General features: G+C 50.2%; 1 protein-coding gene across 1 annotated transcript in view; it reads left to right on the forward strand.

Moving 5' to 3' along the window:
* LOC144600701 (sodium/hydrogen exchanger 2-like) overlaps positions 1–21,075 on the forward strand; it is a 56,505-nt gene that overhangs the window by 679 nt on the left and 34,751 nt on the right. Inside the window, exons 2-3 of the mRNA XM_078412606.1 lie at positions 8,923–9,386; positions 20,601–20,851. Of these exons, the coding sequence (XP_078268732.1) occupies positions 8,923–9,386; positions 20,601–20,851 (715 nt within the window). The remainder of the gene's footprint in view (positions 1–8,922; positions 9,387–20,600; positions 20,852–21,075) is intronic.

Below are 21,075 nucleotides of genomic sequence, written 5' to 3' on the forward strand. Positions count from 1 at the left end.
TTTGCCTGCACCCTGTTCTTCAGGCTGACAGTCAGGGGGGAAAGGGAAACGAGATGTATAGATGATGGTGTAGAGAGATAAAGAACAATGAATGAAAGATACGCAAAAAAGTGACAATGATAAAGGAAACAGGCCATTGTTAGCTGCTAGACATACATAGTGTGTGTGTGTGTGTGTCTCTCTCTCTCTCTCTCAATAGACAATAGACAATAGGTGCAGGAGGAGGCCATTCGGCCCTTCGAGCCAGCACCGCCATTCAATGTGATCATGGCTGATCATTCTCAATCAGTACCCCGTTCCTGCCTTCTCCCCGTACCCCCTGACTCCGCTATCCTTAAGAGTCTCTCTCCATATATATATATATATATATATAAACATACATACATATATATTACCGGTTGTCCTCGCACAATCTACATCTGCAGTGACGGAGCCGCGAGGGAAATTGCTGCAGTTGATCCCAAACGATGAATTATGATAAACTGCCCTCCAAATGTGCATTTAATGGTGATTTTATTTTGTTCTGTAATGCTGGCTGTTTTTGGAGGGATTCTTCAGCAGGCTGGCAGACAGATAGGCCAGACTTGGCGGCTCAGTGGATCAAGGTTCTTGTTATAATGGTCCTCGTTACGAGCATGGGACTAATGGAAATCTGGATCTCCCGTCGTTCAAGAGAGAGCTGGATAGAGCTCTTAAGGATAGCGGAGTCAGGGGGTACGGGGAGAAGGCAGGAACGGGGTACTGATTGAGAATGATCAGCCATGATCACATTGAATGGCGGTGCTGGCTCGAAGGGCCGAATGGCCTCCTCCTGCACCTATTGTCTATTGTCTATTGCCTGCTTTATCCTGGAAGGTCAGAAGGGTGGGAGGTCATGTTGCAGTTATATAAGACGCTGGTGAGGTCTCATTGAGAGTATTGTGTTGGAAGGAACTGCAGACGCTGGTTTAAACCAAAGACAGACACAAAAAGCTGGAGTAACTCAGCGGGACAGGCAGCATCTCTGGAGAAAATTAATGGGTGACGTTTCGTGTCATGCCCTTGAAGAAGGTTCTCGATCAGAAACGTCACCTATTCCTTTTCTTTAGAGTATTGTGTTCAGTTCTGGGCACCATATTATAGGAAAGATTTTGTCAAGCTGGAAAGGTTGTAGAGAAGATTTACAAGGTTGGTGCCGGGACTAGAGGGTGTGAGCTATAGGGAGAGGTTGAGTAGGCTGGGTCTCTATTCCTTGGAGCGCAGGAGGATGAGGGGAGACCTTATAGAGGTGTACACAATCATGAGGCGAATAGATCGGGTAGACGCACAGAGTCTCTTGCCCAGAGTGGGTGAATCGAGGACCACAGGTTTAAGGTGAAGGGGAAAAGATTTAATAGGAATCTGAGGGGTAACCTTTTTCACACAAAGGGTGGTGGGTGTATGGAACAAGCTGCCAGAGGAGGTAGTTGAGGCTGGGACTATTCCAACGTTTAAGAAGCAGTTAGACAGGTACCTGGATAGGGCAGGTTTGGAGGGATATGGGCCAAACGCAGGCAGGTGGGACTAGTGTAGCTGGGACATGTTGGCCGGTGTGGGAGAGTTGGGCCGATATGGGCCTGTTCCCACGCACTGTGACTCAATGACTATGACTGTATTTCCGTGTGTTTTTGCATTCGTGGTGAACTCGAGCATTGGAATGTGTTCCACCAGGTATCTCACTGGTCCTTAGGTAGAATCAGAGCGCTGGAGTAACTCAGCGGGACAGGCAGCATCTCGGGAGAGAAGGAATGGGTGACGTTTCGGGTCGAGACCCTTTCGGGTTCGGTCCCGCCCCCTCCCCTGACATCAGTCTGAAGAAGGGTCTCGACCCGAAACGTCACCCATTCCTTCTCTCCAGAGATGCTGCCTGTCCCTCCGAGTTACTCCAGCATTTTGTGTCTACCTTCGATTTAGACCGGCATCTGCAGTTTGTTTTTCCTACACACTGGTACATGTAACCACAATGCCCGGCTTTACGTTTACACAGTACACATCGCTGTTCCAGTTCACTTTAGTGGTATTAGTTTATTCCTATTATTGTTGAGTTGAGTTGAGTTTATTGTCACGTGTACCGAGCCACAGTGAAAGACTTTTGTTGCGTGCTATCTAGTCGGTGGAAAGACAATACATGATTACAATCGAGCCGTCCACAGTGTTCAGATACAGGATAGGGGGAATAGCATGAATAATGTTTAGCCCAAGGTAAAGTCCAACAAAGTCCTATCAAAGATAGTGCAAGGGTCTACAATGTGGTGGATAGTAGTTCAGCACTGCTCTCTGGTTGTGGTAGGATGGTTCAGTTGCCTGATAACAGCTGGGAAGGAACTGTCCCTGAATCTGGAGGTGTGCGTTTTCACACTTCTGTACCTCTTGCCCGATGGGAGAGGGGAGAAGAGGGAGTGGCCGGGGTGAGACTGGTCCTTGATTATGCTGCTGGCCTTGCTGAGGCAGCGTGAGGTGTAGACGGAGTCAATGGGAGGGAGGTTGGTTTGTGCGACGGTCTGGGCTGCGTCCACAATTCTCTGCAATTACTTGTGGTCTGGGATGGAGCTGTTCCCAAACCAAGCTGTGATGCCCAGTGTCGTGAATAGTGAACTAAGCTCGTCAGAGTTTGATATCAAACTCCCAAATGTCACTACCTCTTAAATGCCGCCATCGTACCTGCCTTTAGACGTTCGAAATGCAACGTCGGAAACAGGACCTTCGGCCCATTGGGTCCGTGCTGACCAGCACTATCCTGCACATGAGGGACAATTTACAATTTTTTTACTGAAGCCAATTAACCTCCAAACCTGCACGTCTCTGGAGTGTGGGAGGAAACCGGGGCACCCGGAGAAAACCCACGCGGGTCACGGGGAGAACGTGCAAACTCCGTGCAGACAGCTCCCGTAGTCGGGATCGAACCCGGGTCTCTGGCGCTGTGAGGCAGCAACTCTACCGCTGCGCCACCGTGAATTGGGGCAATAATGTAATGAACATAGCAGCCCGTTCAACCTACACCGCCACTCTCTTGTCACCCAGAGAGTTGTGAATTGGTGGAATTCTCTGCCACAGAGGGCAGTGGAGGCCAATTCACTGGATGAATTTAAGAGAGAGTGAGACATAGCTCTAGGGGCTAGTGGAATCGAGGGATATGGGGAGAAGGCAGGCACGGGTTACTGATTGTGGACGATCAGCCATGATCACAATGAATGGTGGTGCTGGCTCGAAGGGCCGAATGGCCTCCCCCTGCACTGATTTTTCTATGTTTCTATGTTTTTTTCTATGAATCCATTCTGCGTCCGAATTCTTAATTCTCGCAGTTGTTTTGCATAATGGCATTTTCCCACCGAGTTCAATTTTAATCTTGTCGATTTGATAGCTATTTATCGGATGTACAAGATGGATGTTATTATTGCTGCACTCCAACTAATGAAATAGTTATCAAGCATTGCCCTGAAGCCGGGATTTTTCTCCTCACCCTAGACTAATCATTTTCCAATCCTCTTTTCCGATGTCGGAACGAATAGCCGATGTTTGAGCGATCCAATTTCTGACGGTTTATTTGACAATGTTTCCCATACCTCTTCTGTGCAAATTAATACCTTGAATATTTGCTTCCGATAAAAGTAGTCGTTCTGGCCGCCAAACTGCAAGAGACAAGGAGCACTGAGTATTTTTTTTTTTGGTCGGTCATGAAATGCCTCTCTACCTATTTAGAGAGGGGCGTGAGGGGTCGGCACGGTGGCGCAGCGGTAGAGTTGCTGCCTCACGGCGCCGGAGACCCGGGTTCCATCCTGACCACGGGCGCTGTCTGTACGGAGTTTGTACGTTCTCCCCGCGACTGCGTGGGATGTCTGGGTGCTCCGGTTTCCTCCCACACTCCAAGGATGTGCGGGTTTGTAGGTTAATTGACCTCGATAAAATTGTCCCAGGGATAGTGTTGGTGTACGGGGTGATCGCTGGTGGGCGCGGACTCAGTGGGCCGAAGGGCCTGTTTCCGTGCTGTATCTCTAAGGTCTATTTACAGCATCAGAACCCAGAGGGGTGCAGCACAGGAACAGGCCCTTCGGCCCACAATGTCTGTGCTGACCATGATGCAAAGACAATCTCTTGTCTGCTTGAACAGCAACATCATATCTGCGTCCACCATCACCCCTGGCAGCGTGTTCCGGGCACCCACCAGCCTCTGCGTAAAATAAAACCTGGCCCCACACACCCTCTTTAAACGTTGACCCTCTCACGCTTATGCCATGCCATCTAGTCTTTGACATTTCCACCTTGGGCAAAAGGTTCTGACTGTCTATCCTATCTACGCCTCATTGTTAGAGCATGGAACATTATCGTACAGGAAGAGGCCCTTTAGTAGGGTTGCCAACTTCCCCACTCCCAAATAAGGGACAAAGGGTGACGTCACCGCCCCACGCCCCACGTGACCTCACCCAGCCAGCGGCTACGTGCTCCCGCTCCACCAATGGCGGCCGCCCGGGCCGGGAGGCGGGCCGCTACCCAACCTCCGTTAGGCGGAGCCCGGGCCTACACTGTCCGGGACTGCTGCGGCCCCCGGCCTACAGTGTCCGGGCCTACACAACGTACAAACTCTGTACAGACAGCACCCGTAGTCAGGATGGAACCCGGGCCTACAGTATCCGGGCCTACAGAACGTACAAACTCTGTACAGACAGCACTCGTAGTCAGGATGGAACCCGGGCCTACAATGTCCGGGCCTACAGAACGCACAAACTCTGTACAGACAGCACCCGTAGTCAGGATGGAACCCGGGCCTACAGTGTCCGGGCCTACAGAACGTACAAACTCTGTACAGACAGCACCCATAGTCAGGATGGAACCCGGGCCTCTGGCGCTGTGAGGCAGCGACTCTACCACCGCGCCACTGCGCCGTCCGTCCTTGCTTTCTTCTTCGTGGAAGAGGGGGCTGAAGGGCCTGTTCCTGTGCTGTCATGGTCTGCGTTCTCTCCCAATTCCAGCAAGAATGAATGGAGTTTGAATGTTGAAAGATGTCTTTTGTATTTTGGGTGTCGTTGCAGCATGGAATCAAGATGAGGTCACTTGCACTGAATTATGTTTGTAAGGCTGTCGGCTGCAACCAGGCTCCCCTTCGCATTACAAGTAGATCATTTCTGGTGCTTTTAACTCTGGGATCGCCAGTGTTCACTCACATTGCAAAGACACGCAGGTTTATAGGTTAATTGGTTTCCCTCAGTTGTCCCTAGTGTGGAAGATAAAATCAACACATGGGTGATGGCTGGTTGGCACGGACCTGGCGGGCTGAAGGGACCTGTTTCCACACTGTATCTCTAAACCATAATCAGTCTGAAGATGGGTCCTGACCTAAAACGTCACCCATTCCTTCTCTCCAGAGATGCTGCCTGACCTGCGGAGTCACCCCAGCATTTTGTGCCTATCTTTGGCAGAAACCTGCATCTGTAGTTCCCTGTTATTACGTTATATGATAAGGTCGATAAGGCTCTTCGATTGCACAGTGCCATATAATTAAATGCCAGCGATTTTAAAAGCAATGTTTTTCAGAAGCATTCGCACAAATGTTAATTATCCAGGAATGTGGCAATTAATGAAACGTTATCTGTCATTTCTGGTGTCACTAGGGGTTGCCAACTATCCCACTCCCGAGTAAGGGACAAGGTGACGACACCGCCCTCGTGCCCCACGTGACCTCACCCAGCCAGCGGCCACGTGCTCCCGCTCCACCAATGGCGGCCGCACCGGCTGGGAGGTGGGTTGCTACGTAACCTCCGTTAGGCGGTGCCTGGGCCTACAGTGTCCGGGCGTACAGCGTCCGGGCCTACAGCGTCCGGGCCTACAGCGTCCGGGCCTACAGCGTCCGGGCCTACAGCGTCCGGGCCTACAGCGTCCGGGCCTACAGCGTCCGGGCCTACAGTGTCCTGGCCTACAGCGTCCGGGCCTACAGTGTCCTGGCCTACAGCGTCCGGGCCTACAGTGTCTGGGCCTACAGTGTCCTGGCCTACAGCGTCCGGGCCTACAGTGTCTGGGCCTACAGTGTCCGGGCCAACAATGTCCGGGCCTACAGCGTCTGGGCCTACAGTGCCCCCCGGGCCTAATACGGGACAAGGGCGGTCCCGTACGGGGACAAACCAATTTAGCCCAAAATACGGGATGTCCCGGCTAATACGGGACAGTTGGCAACCCTAGGTGTCACTCGCACTGGTACACACCAGACACCTGTCCAAGTGTCTTTTAATGTTGTTATAGTACCAGCACGGTGGCGCAGCGGTAGAGTTGCTGCCTCACAGCGCCAGAGACCCAGGTTCGATCCTGACTACGGGCGCTGTCTGTATGGAGTTTGTACGTTCTCCCCGTGACCTGCGTGGGGGTTTCTCCAAGATCTTCGGTTTCCCCCCACACCCCAAAAACGTTCAGGTATGTAGGTTAATTGGCTTGGTGTAAATGTAAAATTGTCTCCAGTGTGTGTAGGATAGTGTTAGTGTGCGGGGATCGCTGGGCGGCGCGGACTCGGTGGGCCGAAGGGCCTGTTTCCGCACTGTATCTCTAAATCTCCCTCTGTGTGAAAGAGTTGCCCTTCAGGTTCCTATTAAATCTTGCCCCTCTCACCTTAAACCTATGCCATCCAGTTCTTGACTCCCCTTCTCCGGGCAAGAGACGATGCATTCATCCAATCTCTCCCCTCATGATTTTATGCAGTACTATAAGATCGCCCCTTAGAACCCCTCTGTGCTCCAGAGAATAAAGTTCTCTTCTGCCCAACCTCTCCCTGTAGCTCAGGCCATCGAGTCCTGGCAACATCCCCGTAAGTCGAATTTCACTGTACCTTAATTGGTACATGTGACAATAAAATGACCTTGAAACCTTTGCAGGGTAAGACATTAACTGCAGACGCTGGTACAAATCGAAGGTATTTATTTCACAAAATGCTGGAGTAACTCAGCGGGTCAGGCAGCATCTCAGGAGAGAAGGAATGGGCGACGTTTCGGGTCAAGACCCTTCTTCAGACTGATGTCAGGGGGGCGGGACAAGGGAAGGATATAGGTGGAGACAGGGAGAACTGGGAAGGGGGAGGGGAAGAGAGGGACAGAGGAACTATCTAAAGTTGGAGAAGTCGATGTTCATACCACTGGGCTGCAAGCTGCCCAGGCGAAATATGAGGTGCTGTTCCTCCAATTTCCGGTGGGCCTCACTATGGCACTGGAGGAGGCCCATGACAGAAAGGTCAGACTGGGAGTGGGAGGGGGAGTTGAAGTGCTCAGCCACCGGGAGATCAGGTTGGTTAAGGCGGACTGAGCGAAGGTGTTGAGTGAAGCGATCGCCGAGCCTGCGTTTGGTTTCGCCGATGTAAAGAAGTTGACATCTAGAGCAGCGGATGCCTTTGCAAATCTTCTCTGCTCTCCTTCCAGTCTAAAAATGGCATGTTCCCTGTAGAGTGGTGTCCAAAACAGAACGCACCATTTTAAGTGTGGCCTCACCAACGTCTAGTGCGACTAAATAATGACATTCTCAAAATCGTTGCCAAATTGAGGTCAGAAATCATAGGTCTTCAGTAACAATCTTTGCTGAACCAAGAAGGGTCCAGATCTCATCCTTTATCTCTCCAGAGATGCTGCCAGTCCTGCTGAGTAACTCCAGCTTTTTGTGTCTATATATACAGATATAGTGTCAGGGATTATGGGGAGAAGGTTTCAAAGGTCTTTGATTGTCTCGTGTACCAATTAATATACAGTCTGAAGAAGAGTCTCGACCCGAAACGTCACCCATTCCTTCTCTCCTGAGATGCTGCCTGACCTGCTGAGTTACTCCAGCATTTTGTGAATAAATACCTTCGATTTGTACCAGCATCTGCAGTTATTTTCTTACAATTAATGTACAGTGATATGCAAATTGGCTTACAGCCGTACGAAAATAAATAAAAGAAGGTGGGAGAATGGGTTTGGGAGGGTGAGATAGATCAGCCATGACTGAATGGCAGAGTAGACTAGATGGGCCGAATGGCCATATTCTGCCCCTAGTACGTACAAACCTGTGAGCCGGGGTGCCCGGTGCTGTGGGGCAGTGGTTCTACCAGCTGTGCCACCGTGTCTGAGTTGGATGATCAGCCATGATCATATTAAATGGCGGTGCAGGCTCGAAGGGCCGAATGGCCTACTCCTGCACCTATTTTCTATGTTTCTATGTGTCACCCACCTGCTGTCGGCTGCATGACTTTGCCATGTTTAGTTTAGTTTAGAGATACAGCACAGAAACAGGCCCTTTCGGCCCACCAAGTCCGCGCCGACCAGCGATCCCCGCACATTAACACCATACTACACCCACTAGGGAATTGATTTTTTACATTTACCAAACCAATTAACCTACAAACCTGCACGTCTTAGTAACATAGAAACATAGAAAATAGGTGCAGGAGTAGGCCATTCGGCCCTTCGAGCCGGCACCGCCATTCAATATGATCATGGCTGATCATCCAACTCAGTATCCCGTACCTGCCTTCTCTCCATACCCCCTGATCCCTTTAGCCACAAGGGCCACATCTAACTCCCTCTTAAATATAGCCAATGAACTGGCCTCAACTACCTTCTGTGGCAGAGAATTCCACAGATTCACCACTCTCTTTGGAGTGTGGGAGGAAACCGAAGGTCTCGGAGAAAACCCACGAGGTCACGGGGAGAACGTACAAACTCCGTCACAGGGGACAGACTAGTGACGGACATTTACTACAAGCCCACCGACTCACACAGCTATCTGGACTACACTTCTTCCCACCCGGTCCCCTGCAAAAAGTCTATCCCCTATGGAACCCGGGTCTCCGGCGCTGCATTCAATGTAAGGCAGCAACTCTACCGCTGCGCCACCGTGCGGAAGCCTCGATACTCCTGATATCTAACCTTGTGTCTGCTGTTTTCTAACCCCGCGCAGGTTTTCACCTCTACATCAAGCTTCCCTCCATCGTGCCCGAGAGCTGTCTGTTGATCATGGTGGGGCTGGTCATGGGCGGCATCATCTACGGGGTGAACGAGAGGTCGCCCCCCGTCATGAGCACGGACGTCTTCTTCCTCTACCTGCTGCCCCCCATCGTGTTGGACGCGGGCTACTTCATGCCCAGCCGGCCCTTCTTTGAGAACATCGGGACCATCCTGTGGTACGCGGTGGTAGGGACCTTGTGGAACGTCTTTGGCATCGGCTTGTCCCTGTACGGCATCTGCCAGATCGAGGCGTTTGGCCTGAAGGACATCTCGCTGCTGCACAACCTGTTGTTCGGCAGTTTGATCGCGGCCGTCGACCCCGTGGCTGTGCTCTCCGTCTTCGAGGAGATCCATGTCAACGAGCAGCTGCACATCCTGGTCTTTGGAGAATCACTGCTCAACGATGCCATCACCGTGGTAGGTCATTGCTTTGAATTGACTTTTTTTAATTTGGAGATACAGCGCGGAAACAGGCCCTTCGGCCCACCGAGTCCGCGCCGCCCAGCGATCCCCGCACACTAACACTATCCTACACACACTTAGGGACAATTTTTACATTTACCCAGTCAATTAACCTACATACCTAAACGTCTTTGGAGTGTGGGAGGAAACCGAAGATCTCGGAGAAAACCCACGCAGGTCACGGGGAGAACGTACAAACCCCGTACAGACGGCGCCCGTAGTCAGGATCGAACCTGAGTCTCCGGCGCTGCATTCGCTGTAAGGCGGCAACTCTACCGCTGCGCCACACGATACCATACAATACGATATATAATCCGATACGATATGGTATAATACGATACGATAATGATAAGATACAATAGAATATGATATGATACAATATGATATGATATGATACGAAACAATATGATACGACACGATGCAATATGATATACGATATGATATTCGATATGCGCGACATGGCCGAAGGGCGGTCACGGTGGCGCAGCGGTAGAGTTGCTGCCTTACAGTGAATGCAGCGCCGTCGACCTAGGTTCGATCCTGACTACTGCGCGCCGTCTGTACGGTTTGTACGTTCTCCCCGTGACCTGCGTGGGTTTTCTCCGAGATCTTCGGTTTCCTCCCACACTCCAAAGACGTACAGGTTTGTAGGTTAATTGGCTGGGCAAATGTAAAAATTATCCCTAGTGTGTGTAGGATAGTGTTAATGTGCGGGGATCGCTGGGCGGCGCGGACCCGGTGGGCCGAAGGGCCTGTTTCTGCGCTGTGTCTCTAAATCTAAAAATGATATACATAGAAACATAGAAACATAGAAAATAGGTGCAGGAGTAGGCCATTCGGCCCTTCGAGCCTGCACCGCCATTCAATATGATCATGGCTGATCATCCAACTCAGTATCCTGTACCTGCCTTCTCTCCATACCCCCTGATCCCTTTAGCCACAAGGGCCACATCTAACTCCCTCAAATATAGCCAATGAACTGGCCTCAACTACCTTCTGTGGCAGAGAATTCCACAGACTCACCACTCTGTGTGAAGAAATGTTTTCTCATCTCGGTCCTAAAAGACTTTTCCCTTATCCTTAAACTGTGACCCCTTGTTCTGGACTTCCCCAACATCGGGAACAATCTTCCTGCAATCTAGCCTGTCCAAACCCTTAAGAATTTTGTACGTTTCTATAAGATCCCCCCTCAATCTTCTAAATTCCAGCGAGTACAAGCCGAGTCTATCCAGTCTTTCTTCGTATGAAAGTCCTGCCATCCCAGGAATCAATCTGGTGAACCTTCTCTGTACTCCCTCTATGGCAAGAATGTCTTTCCTCAGATTAGGAGACCAAAACTGTACGCAATACTCCAGGTGTGGTCTCACCAATGCTCTGTACAACTGCAGCAGATATGATACGATACGATACAATATGATAGAACTTTATTTATCCCAGGTGGGAAATTGGTCTGCCAACAGTCATAAAACACTAGATACATGAAAGATGAAATTAAAATGATGAGTGGAAAGGTTTGTGGGGGATTCAGTCTACCCCATGACAGGAGTTGTACAGTTTGATAGCCACAGGGAAGAAGGACCTACTGTGGCGCTCGGTACTGTGATTTTTAAAATGTGTTATTTTTTCCTTTTTGCTTTGTGTTTTTCTGGTGCGTGCTGGCTGAGGTGTGCCAGCACTTGCTGTTTAGTTTAGAGATACAGCGCGGAAACAGGCCCTTCGGCCCACAGTCCTCACCGACCGGCGATCCCCGCACACTGACACTGCCCTACAAATACTGGGGCCTATTCACATTTGCGCCAAGCCAATTAACCTCCACACCTGTACATCTTTGGAGTGTGGGAGGAAGCCGGAGATGGAGATCGACTTCAGGAAGCGGAGCGGGACACATACCCCAGTTTGCATTGATGGCGCCGATGTAGAGATTCGTGGGAGTCAGTATCACCAACAACTTCTCCTGGGCCACCCGTACTGAAGCAATGACCTAGAAAGCTCACCAACGCCTCTACTTCCTTAGAAGGCTTAGGAAGTTTGGCACGTCCCCTGCAACTCTCACCAACTTCTACAGATGAACCGTAGAATGCATTTTATCAGGATGCATCACAGCTTGGTTTGGGAACAACTCCATCCAAGGCCACAAGAAATTGCAGAGACTTGTGGACGCAGCCCAGACCATCACACAAACCAACCTCCCTTCCATTGGCTCCATCTATACCTCACGCTGCCTCGGCAAGGCCAGCAGCATAATCAAGGACCAGTCTCACCCCGGCCACTCCCTCTTCTCCCCTCTACCATCAGGCATGAGGTACAGAAGTGTGAAAACGTACACACGTTTCATTCAGGGACGGTTTGTTCCCAGCTGTTATTAGGCAACTGAACCATCCCACCACAACCAGAGAGCAGTGCTGAACTACTATCTACCTCATTGGTGACCCTCGGACTATCCTTGATTGGACTTTACTGGCTTTACCTTGCACTAAACATTATTCCCTTATCATGTATCTATACACAGTACCGACAAAAATGTCCCATCTACACCAGCCCCACTTGCCTCCCTTTGAACCATATCCCTCTAGACCTGTTCTACCCATGTACCTGTCCGAATGTTTCTTAAACATCGTGATAGTACTTGCTAACCTAATTGTAAGAGTTTTCTGGGATAATAGAACTGACATTTAATTAGTAATAAGCTGGAATTAGTTTCTATTTTGAGGGTTAGGAGATATTTTGGGATCCTCAAGATGATTAAATGTGAAGAAGAGTCCTGACCCGAAACGTCACCTATCCATATTCACCAGCGATGCTACCTGACCGTCTAAATTACTCCAGCACTTTTCCATTGTAAACCTGCAATTGCAGTTCCTAGTGTCCTCTCATTAAATCAGTCATTAGGTTTGGCAATGGGCAACTCGGTAGAGTTGCTGCCTCACAGCGCCGGAGGTCCTGACTGCGGGTGCTGTCTGTACGGAGTTTGTACGTTCTCCACGTGACTTGCGTGGGTTTTCTCCGGGGGCTCCGGTTTCCTCCCACACTCCAAAGACATGCAGGGTTGTCGGCTAATTGGCTTTGGTAAAAATGTAAATTGGCCCGAGTGCGTGGGGGATAGTGTTAGTGTGCGGGGATCGCTGGTCGGCGCGGACTCGGTGGGCCGAAGGTCAAGTCAAGTCAACTCAAGTTAAGTTTATTTGTCACGTGCACATACACGATGTGCAGTGAAATGAAAGTGGCAATGCCTGCGGATTGTGCACAAAAAAGAATTACAGTTACAGCATATAAATAAAAGTTAACACAGAGAAGACAAGATTTAGTCCCTGGAGTTATAAGAGTTAACAGTCCTGATGGCCTGTGGGAAGAAACTCCGTCTCATCCTCTCTGTTTTCACAGCGTGACAGCGGAGGCGTTTGCCTGACCGTAGCAGCTGGAACAGTCCGTTGCTGGGGTGGTGGGGGTCCCCCATAATGTTGCTGGCTCTGGATCTGCACCTCCTGATGTATAGGTCCTGCAGGGGGGCGAGTGTAGTTCCCATGGTGCGTTCAGCCGAACGCACTACTCTCCGCAGGGCCATCCTGTCCTGGGCAGAGCTGTTCCCAAACCAGACTGTGATGTTGCCGGACAAGATGCTTTCTACAGCCCCAGAGTAGAAGCACTGAAGGGTCCTCAGAGACACTCTGAATTTCCTCAGCTGTCTGAGGTGGTAAAGGCGCTGCCTTGCCTTACCCACCAGTGCGGCAATGTGTGTTGTCCATGTCAGATCCTCTGTGATGTGGACTCCCAGGTATTTAAAACTGCTCACCCTATCCACAGTAGACCCATTTATTTGGCGTGTACGTCCTTGGATGTTAAGCCCTTCTAAAGTCCACAATCAGCTCCTTCGTTTTAGTGACATTCAAGAGGAGGCTATTGTCCTGACACCAGAGTGCCAGATCAGCCACCTCCTCCCGGTAGGCCTTCTCATCGTTGTCGGAGAACTTGTTTCCGCGCTGCACCTCGAAAGTCTAAAGAGTGTTCCGTTTAATCCCATATTCTGGGAAAGGCTGCCTCTTCAGAGTACATTTTCACCTGATCGTTATGATCCTGTTAGCAGACCCACACTCCAAAAGCGTACAGGTTTGTGGGTTAATTGACGGTGTAAGTGTAACCTGTGCCTAGTGTGTGCAGGATAGTGTTAGTGTGCGGGGATCGCTGGTCGGCGCGGACTCGGTGGGCCGAAGGGCCTGTTTCCTGTAAAGTAAGGCCTGCTGTACCTGTAAAGTAAACTAAACAGCATTTCAGAATGGAAATGGTGCAGTTTTGACAACCGAGAGACTATGAAAGATGTTGAACCAGCCCGCAGAAATGTTTTGATGCAGAGACGTTGCCATTTGAGTTGCCGTCATTCCTGGATAGATTTACATTGCTTGTGATCAAAGCAAAACCTTGCGCAAAACCTTGGCATCTGAATAGAATCAGTGAGCAGCACTCTGCACTGCGATTAACCCACGCTCCCTACAAACAAGAGATAATCTCCCTGGCAGTTTAGTCTTCCCACGGCTGGAAGTTCTGCAGCTTCACACAACGCTGGTGTTTAGAAGATTGAGGGGGGATCTCATTGAAACATGCCGAATTGTGAAGGGCCTGACTAGAGTGGATGTGGGGAGGATGTGTCCACTAGTGGGAGAGTCTAGGACCAGAGATTATTAAGGGGTTGGACACGTTAGAGGCAGGAAACATGTTCCCAATGTTGGGGGAGTCCAGAACCAGGGGCCACAGTTTAAGAATAAGGGGTAGGCCATTTAGAATGGAGATGAGGAAAAACCTTTTCAGCCAGAGAGTTGTGAATCTATGGAATTCTCTGCCTCAGAAGGCAGTGGAGGCCAAGTCTCTAAATGCATTCAAGAGAGAACTAGATAGAGCCCTTAAGGATAGCGGAGTCAGGGGGTATGGGGAGAAGGCAGGAACGGGGTACTGATTGAGAATGATCAGCCATGATCACATTGAATGGCGGTGCTGGCTCGAAGGGCCGAATGGCCTCCTCCTGCACCTATTGTCTATTGTCAGAGCTCATAGCCTCAGAATTAAAGGATGTTCTTTTAGGAAGGAGATGAGGAGAGACAACTTTAAGCTGAGGTTGGTGAATCTGTGGAATTCTTTGCCTCAGAAGGCTGTGGAGGCCAAGTCAGTGAATATTGTTTAAGGCAGAGATAGATGGATTCTTGATTGGTACGGGTGTCAGGTGTTATGGAGAGAAGGCAGGGGAATAGGGTTGGGAGGGAGTGATGGATCAGCCATGATTGAATGGTGGAGTAGACTTGATGGGCTGAATGGCCTAATTCTGCTCCTATCATTTATGAACTAGTGTCCTTGTGTTCCAAGATGCTCGTTGAGGCTAATTCGAAAATGATAACCTGATTTCCTCCCCAATTATTTTTCCCCAAAAAGCAAATGTAGTGTCCTAATGCAAGAGCGCACGGTGGCGCAGCGGTAGAGTTGCTGCCTTACAGCGAATGCAGCGCCGGAGACTCAGGTTCGATCCTGACTACGGGCGCCGTCTGTACGGAGTTTGTACGTTCTCCCCGTGACCTGCGTGGGTTTTCTCCGAGATCTTCGGTTTCCTCCCACACTCCAAAGACGTGCAGATTTGTAGGTTAATTGGCTGGGCAAATGTAAAAAAAATTGTCCCTAGGATAGTGTTAGTGTGCGGGGATCGCTGGGCGGCACGGACCCGGTGGGCCGAAGGGCCTGTTTCCGTGCTGTGCATCTGAACTGAACTGAACAAGACTAATGCCAGGAAGAAAGCAATGGCTCAGAGGCGGTGCAGCGGTAGAGTTGCTGCCTTACAGCACCAGAGACCCGGGTTTGTTCCTGACTACCGATGCTGTCTGCACGGAGTTTGTACATTCTCCCCATGACCTGCGTGGGTTTCTTCCCACTCTCCAAAGATGTGCAGGTTTGTAGGATTATCGGCTTCAGTAAACTGTCCCAAGTGTGTAGGAGAGAACTAACACACGGGTAATAGTTGGTCGGCGCAGACTCGATGGGCTGAAGGGCCTGTTCCACACTGTGTCTATGAACTAAAATAAACAAGGCAGCTGGGAAGAAACTGCCCCTGAATTTGGAGGTGTGCGTTTTCCCACTTCTGTACCTCTTGCCCGATGGGAGAGGGGAGAAGTGGGAGTGGCCGGGGTGAGACTGGTCCTTGATTATAGGAGTATACACTGATCAGCCAAAACAATATGACCACTGACAGGTAAAGTGAATAACATTGATTATCTTGTTACAATGGCACCTGTCAAGGGGTGGGATATATTAGGCAGCAAGTCAACAGTCAGTTCTTGAAGTTGACGCGTTGGATGCAGGAGAAATGGGCAGGAGTAAAGACCTGAGCGACATTGACAAGGGCCGAATTGTTCAGGCCAGACGACTGGGTCAGAGCATCTCTGAAACGGCAAGGCTTGTGGGGTGCTCCCGGTCAGCAGTGGTGAGTACCGACCGACAGTGGTCCGAGGAGGGACAAACCACAAACCGGCGACAGACAGGGTGTTGGGTGCCCAAGGCTCATCGATGCGCGAGGGCAACGAAGGCTATCCCGTCTGGTCCGAACTGTGGCACAAGTCACAGAGAATTTTAATGGTGGTCACGGGAGGAATGTGTCGCAATACACAGTGCATCGCACCCTGCTGCGTATGGGGCTGCACACGGAGGATCAACAGCATATGAGGCAGGTGGTCATAATGTTTTGGCTGATCGGTGTATCTATTTAGTGTAGTTTAGAGAGACAGCATGGAAACAGGCCTTTCGGCCCATCGCGTCCTTGCCAACCAGCGGTCCCCATACACTAGCACCATCCTACGCAGTAGGGACAACCTACGATTTTTACCAGTCAATTAACCTACATAACATTCGACCTGTTCTCCAGAGATGCTGCCTGACCTCCAGTACTTTGTGTTTTGTTTTATTGCATCTGCAGTTCCTTGCTTCTACATCTCCAGCCGTTTAATAATATGGCTGAGAAAAGGGATGGCTTTACACTATAGTGTCTGCCCATCACCCTGAATGCAATTACTCAACCCCCCTCCCCCACATCGTGCAGTTAGCACAAGGAAGAATTCTCCAAGCTCTCAGAGTAGGAATAAACGGGTCCTTTTCGGAATGGCAGGCAGTGACTAGTGGGGTATCGCAAGGCTCAGTGCTGGGACCCCTGTTATTTACAGTGTATATTAATGATTTGGACGAGAGAATTGAATGCAACATCTCTAAGTTTGCGGATGACACGAAGCTGGGTGGCAGTGTTAGCTGCGAGGAGGATGCTACGAGGATGCAGAGTGACTTGGATAGATTAGGCGAGTGGGCAAATGCATGGCAGATGCAATATAATGTGGATAAATGTGAGGTTATCCACTTGGGCGGCAAGAACAGGAAAGCAGAGTATTACCTGAATGGTGACCGATTGGGAGAAGGGGAGATGCAACGTGACCTGGGTGTCATGGTGCACCAGTCATTGAAAGCAAGCATGCAGGTGCAGCAGGCAGTGAAGAAAGCGAATGGTATGTTGGCATTCATAGCAAGAGGATTTGAGTTTAGGAGCAGGGAGGTTCTGCTGCAGTTGTACAGGGCCTTGGTGAGACCGCACCTGGAGTATTGTGTGCAGTTTTGGTCTCCTAACCTGAGGAAAGACGTTCTTGCCTTAGAGGGAGTACAGAGAAGGTTCACCAGATTGATCCCTGGGATGGCGGGACTTACATATGAGGAAAGACTAGATAGGCTGGGCTTGTACTCGCTGGAATTTAGAAGACTGAGGGGGGATCTTATAGAAACATATAAAATTCTTAAGGGGTTGGAGAGGCTAGATGCGGGAAGATTGTTCCCGATGTTGGGGGAGTCCAGAACCAGGGGTCACAGCTTAAGGATAAGGGGGAAGTCTTTTAGGACCGAGATGAGAAAACATTTCTTCACACAGAGAGTGATGAGTCTGTGGAATTCTCTGCCACAGAAGGTAGTTGAGGCCAGTTCATTGGCTATATTTAAGATTGAGTTAGATGTGGCCCTTTTTGTTAAAGGGATCAGGGGGTATGGAGAGAAGGCAGGTACAGGCTACTGAGCTGGATGATCAGCCATGATCATATTGAATGGCGGTGCAGGCTCGAAGGGCCGAATGGCCTACTCCTGCACCTATTTTCTATGTTTCTATTTTTCTAACTCTCATTAAAGGCACAATTAACTTCACTTTGAAATTAAAATGTCTTCCTTGCCAAATGACTCATTTTTCATAACAATTAAACCAGAAGGTAAAATGTCAAGCATTTTCTGTCTGTGAGACAGAGATGGAGATGGGGATACAGCAGGGAAACAGGCCCTTCGGCCCATCGAGTCCATGCCAACCAGCGATCCATGCCAACCAGCACCATCCTACACATGAGGAATAATTTGTAAGTCCTACTGAATTTGTAATTGTAATTAATTTATTAGCCAAGCATGTCAAATCATACGAGGAATTTGATTTTCCGGACAGCCATACCAAAAATAGCAACAAGACACGCAACTACATAAAAGTTAACATAAACATCCACTGTGATGTGAGGCAGTAAAGTCTAATCTTCTTCCCTCCTTTTTTCCCCGCGGTCGGGGGAATCGAACCATCCGCAGTCGGGGCGATCGAAACTCCTGCAGCCGGTGGTCGAAGCCCCCGTGATTGGGGCGGTGGTAGCTCCTGCAGTTTGAGCTCCCGAAGTCGTTCCCTAACCAGGGACCACCAGCTCCACGATGTGTGTTGTCCTCCTGCAGGCTCCCGCGGTTGACCCCTGACAAAGAGATCAGCTCCACGACGTCAGGCCGCAGTGCGGGCGGAGACACGCTACGGGGAAAAGTCGCATCTCCGTCGGGGGAAAGAAATTAGAAAAAGCTTCCCCCACCCCCCACATAATACAAAAACTAAAGATGCAGTAAAACCTACGTTTAACGACAGACTTAACAACAACAAAAGGAGAAAAGGGCGAGACGTACCATTGGCGAGGCCGCCATCTTACGGCGCCACCCGGTGAACCTGCACGACTTTGGAGTGTGGGAGGAAACCGGAGCACCCGGAGAAAACCCACGCGGTCACAAGGAGAACGTACAAACTCTGTACAGACAGCACCCGCAGATGGGATCGAACCTGGGTCTCTGGCGCTGTGAGGCAGCAGCTCAGGTGGCAGGGTGGCGCGAGGGAGGAGCTGCTGCCTCTCCGCTCCTGTTTAAATGGCCGCCAGCGTGTGTGTGTCATAGTGTTAGTGTGCGGGGACCGCTGGTTGGCGCGGACCCGGTGGGCCGAAGGGCCTGTTTGCGCTGTACTGCTAAACAAAATGAAACTAAACTCGACCGCGGTGCTACTGTGCTGCCCCCTGGAGGTTGCGGAGGGGGATTGATGTACTATTATTTCATTGAGCACGTGTAATATTTGAGTAGCTCTAATGTAAACAGTGAATCTCTTCCACACCAGGAGCAGGTGGCGTGGGCCTGCTGTGAATTATATGGCACGGTCCGAATCAGCTGTTCCCAATTCTTTTATTTCACAAAATGCTGGAGTAACTCAGCAGGTCAGGCAGCATCTCAGGAGAGAAGGAATGGGCGACGTTTCGGGTCGAGACCCTTCTTCAGACTGATGTCAGGGGGGGCGGGACAAAGGAAGGATATAGGTGGAGACAGGAAGATAGAGGGAGAACTGGGAAGGAGGAGGGGAAGAGAGGGATAGAGGAACTATCTAAAGTTGGAGAAGTCGATGTTCATACCACTGGGCTGCAAGCTGCCCAGGTGAAATATGAGGTGCTGTTCCTCCAATTTCCGGCGGGCCTCACTATGGCACTGGAGGAGGCCCATGACAGAAAGGTCAGACTGGGAGTGGGAGGGGGAGTTGAAGTGCTGAGCCACCGGGAGATCAGGTTGGTTAAGGCGGACTGAGCGAAGGTGTTGAGCGAAACGATCGCTGAGCCTGTGTTTGGTTTCGCCGATGTAAAGAAGTTGACATCCAGAGCAGCGGATACAATAGATGAGGTTGGAGGAGGTGCAGGTGAACCTCTGTCTCACCTGGAAAGATTGTTTTGGTCCTTGGATGGAGTTGAGGGGGGAGGTAAAGGGACAGGTGTTGCATCTCGTGCGGTTGCAGGGGAAAGTGCCCGGGGTTGGGGTGGTTTGGGTAGGAAGGGACGAGTGGACCAGGGAGTTACGGAGGGAACGGTCTCTGCGGAACGCAGAGAGGGGAGGGGATGGGAAGATGTGGCCAGTGGTGGGGTCCCGAAACGTCACCCATTCCTTCCCTCCCGAGATGCTGCCTGACCTGCTGAGTTACTCCAGCATTTTGTGAAATAAATACCTTCGATTTGTACCAGCATCTGCAGTTATTTTCTTATACTATGTTCCCAATCCTTAGTCACTTGAGCTGAGAAGGATTACCAGATGGCAGCTCAATGTGCAGGCAAAAGAAAAACAGCAGATGCTGGAGATCTGAAACGGAAGCAGAACACAGTGGAAACATATGGTGGCACGGTGGCGCAGTGGTAGAGTTGCTGCCTCACAGCGCCAAAGACCTGGGTTTGATCCTGACTACAAGTGCTGTCTGTACAGAGTTTGTACGTTCTCCCCGTGACCTGCGTAGGTTTCCTCCGGGTGCTCCGGTTTCCTCCCACGCTCCAAAGATGTGCAGGTTTGTAGGTTAATTGGCTTCAGTACAATTGGTAAAATTGTCCCTGGTCTGTAGGACATTGTTAGTGCAAGAGGTGATCGCTGGTCGGCATGGACCTGCTGGGCCGAAGGGCCTGTTTCTGCGCTGCATGTCTAAAATCAGAAGTCCAAAGTCCAAACCTATCTAGGGTTTAGTTTAGTTTAGAGATACAGCGTGGAAACAGGCCCTTCGGCCCACCGAGTCTGCGCCGACCAGCGATCCCCGCACATTAACACAATCCTACACACACTAGGGACAATTTTACATTTTTATACAAAGCCAATTAACCTACAAATCCATACGTCTTTGGAGTGTGGGAGGAAACTGGAGCACCCGGAGAAAACCCACGCAGAAAACTCACGGGGAGAATGTACAAACTCCGTACAGACAGCGCCCGTGGTCAGGATCGAACCTGGGTCTCTGGCGCTGTGAGGCAGCAACTCTACAAGGTAGTTGATGGAAAATAATATTAATGTTCCTTCTCTTTATCTTCCTTGCAGGTTTTGTACAAATTGTTTAAGACTTTCTGCACCATGCCTTCGGTCGGATTGTCCGACGTAATGGTTGGGTTTATTAAGTTCGTGCTCGTCGGTCTCGGAGGCCTCCTCGTGGGCGTCATTTACGGAATCATCGCGGCCCTCACCACTCGCTTCACGGAGAACATCCGTGTGATCGAACCTCTCTTCGTGTTTCTCTACAGCTACCTGTCGTACCTGACGGCCGAGATGCTGCACTTTTCTGGGATCGTGGCGTAAGTCTCGATGTCCTCAGAGCCTAGGCAATAGACAATAGACAATAGACAATAGACAATAGTCAATAGACAATAGACAATAGTCAATAGACAATAGACAATAGACAATAGTCAATAGATAATAGACAATAGACAATAGACAATGGACAATAGTCAATAGACAATAGACAATAGACAATAGACAATAGACAATAGTCAATAGACAATAGACAATGGACAATAGT

The sequence above is a fragment of the Rhinoraja longicauda genome, chromosome 15 (genome assembly GCF_053455715.1).
Source record: "Rhinoraja longicauda isolate Sanriku21f chromosome 15, sRhiLon1.1, whole genome shotgun sequence".
NCBI lineage: Eukaryota > Metazoa > Chordata > Chondrichthyes > Rajiformes > Arhynchobatidae > Rhinoraja > Rhinoraja longicauda.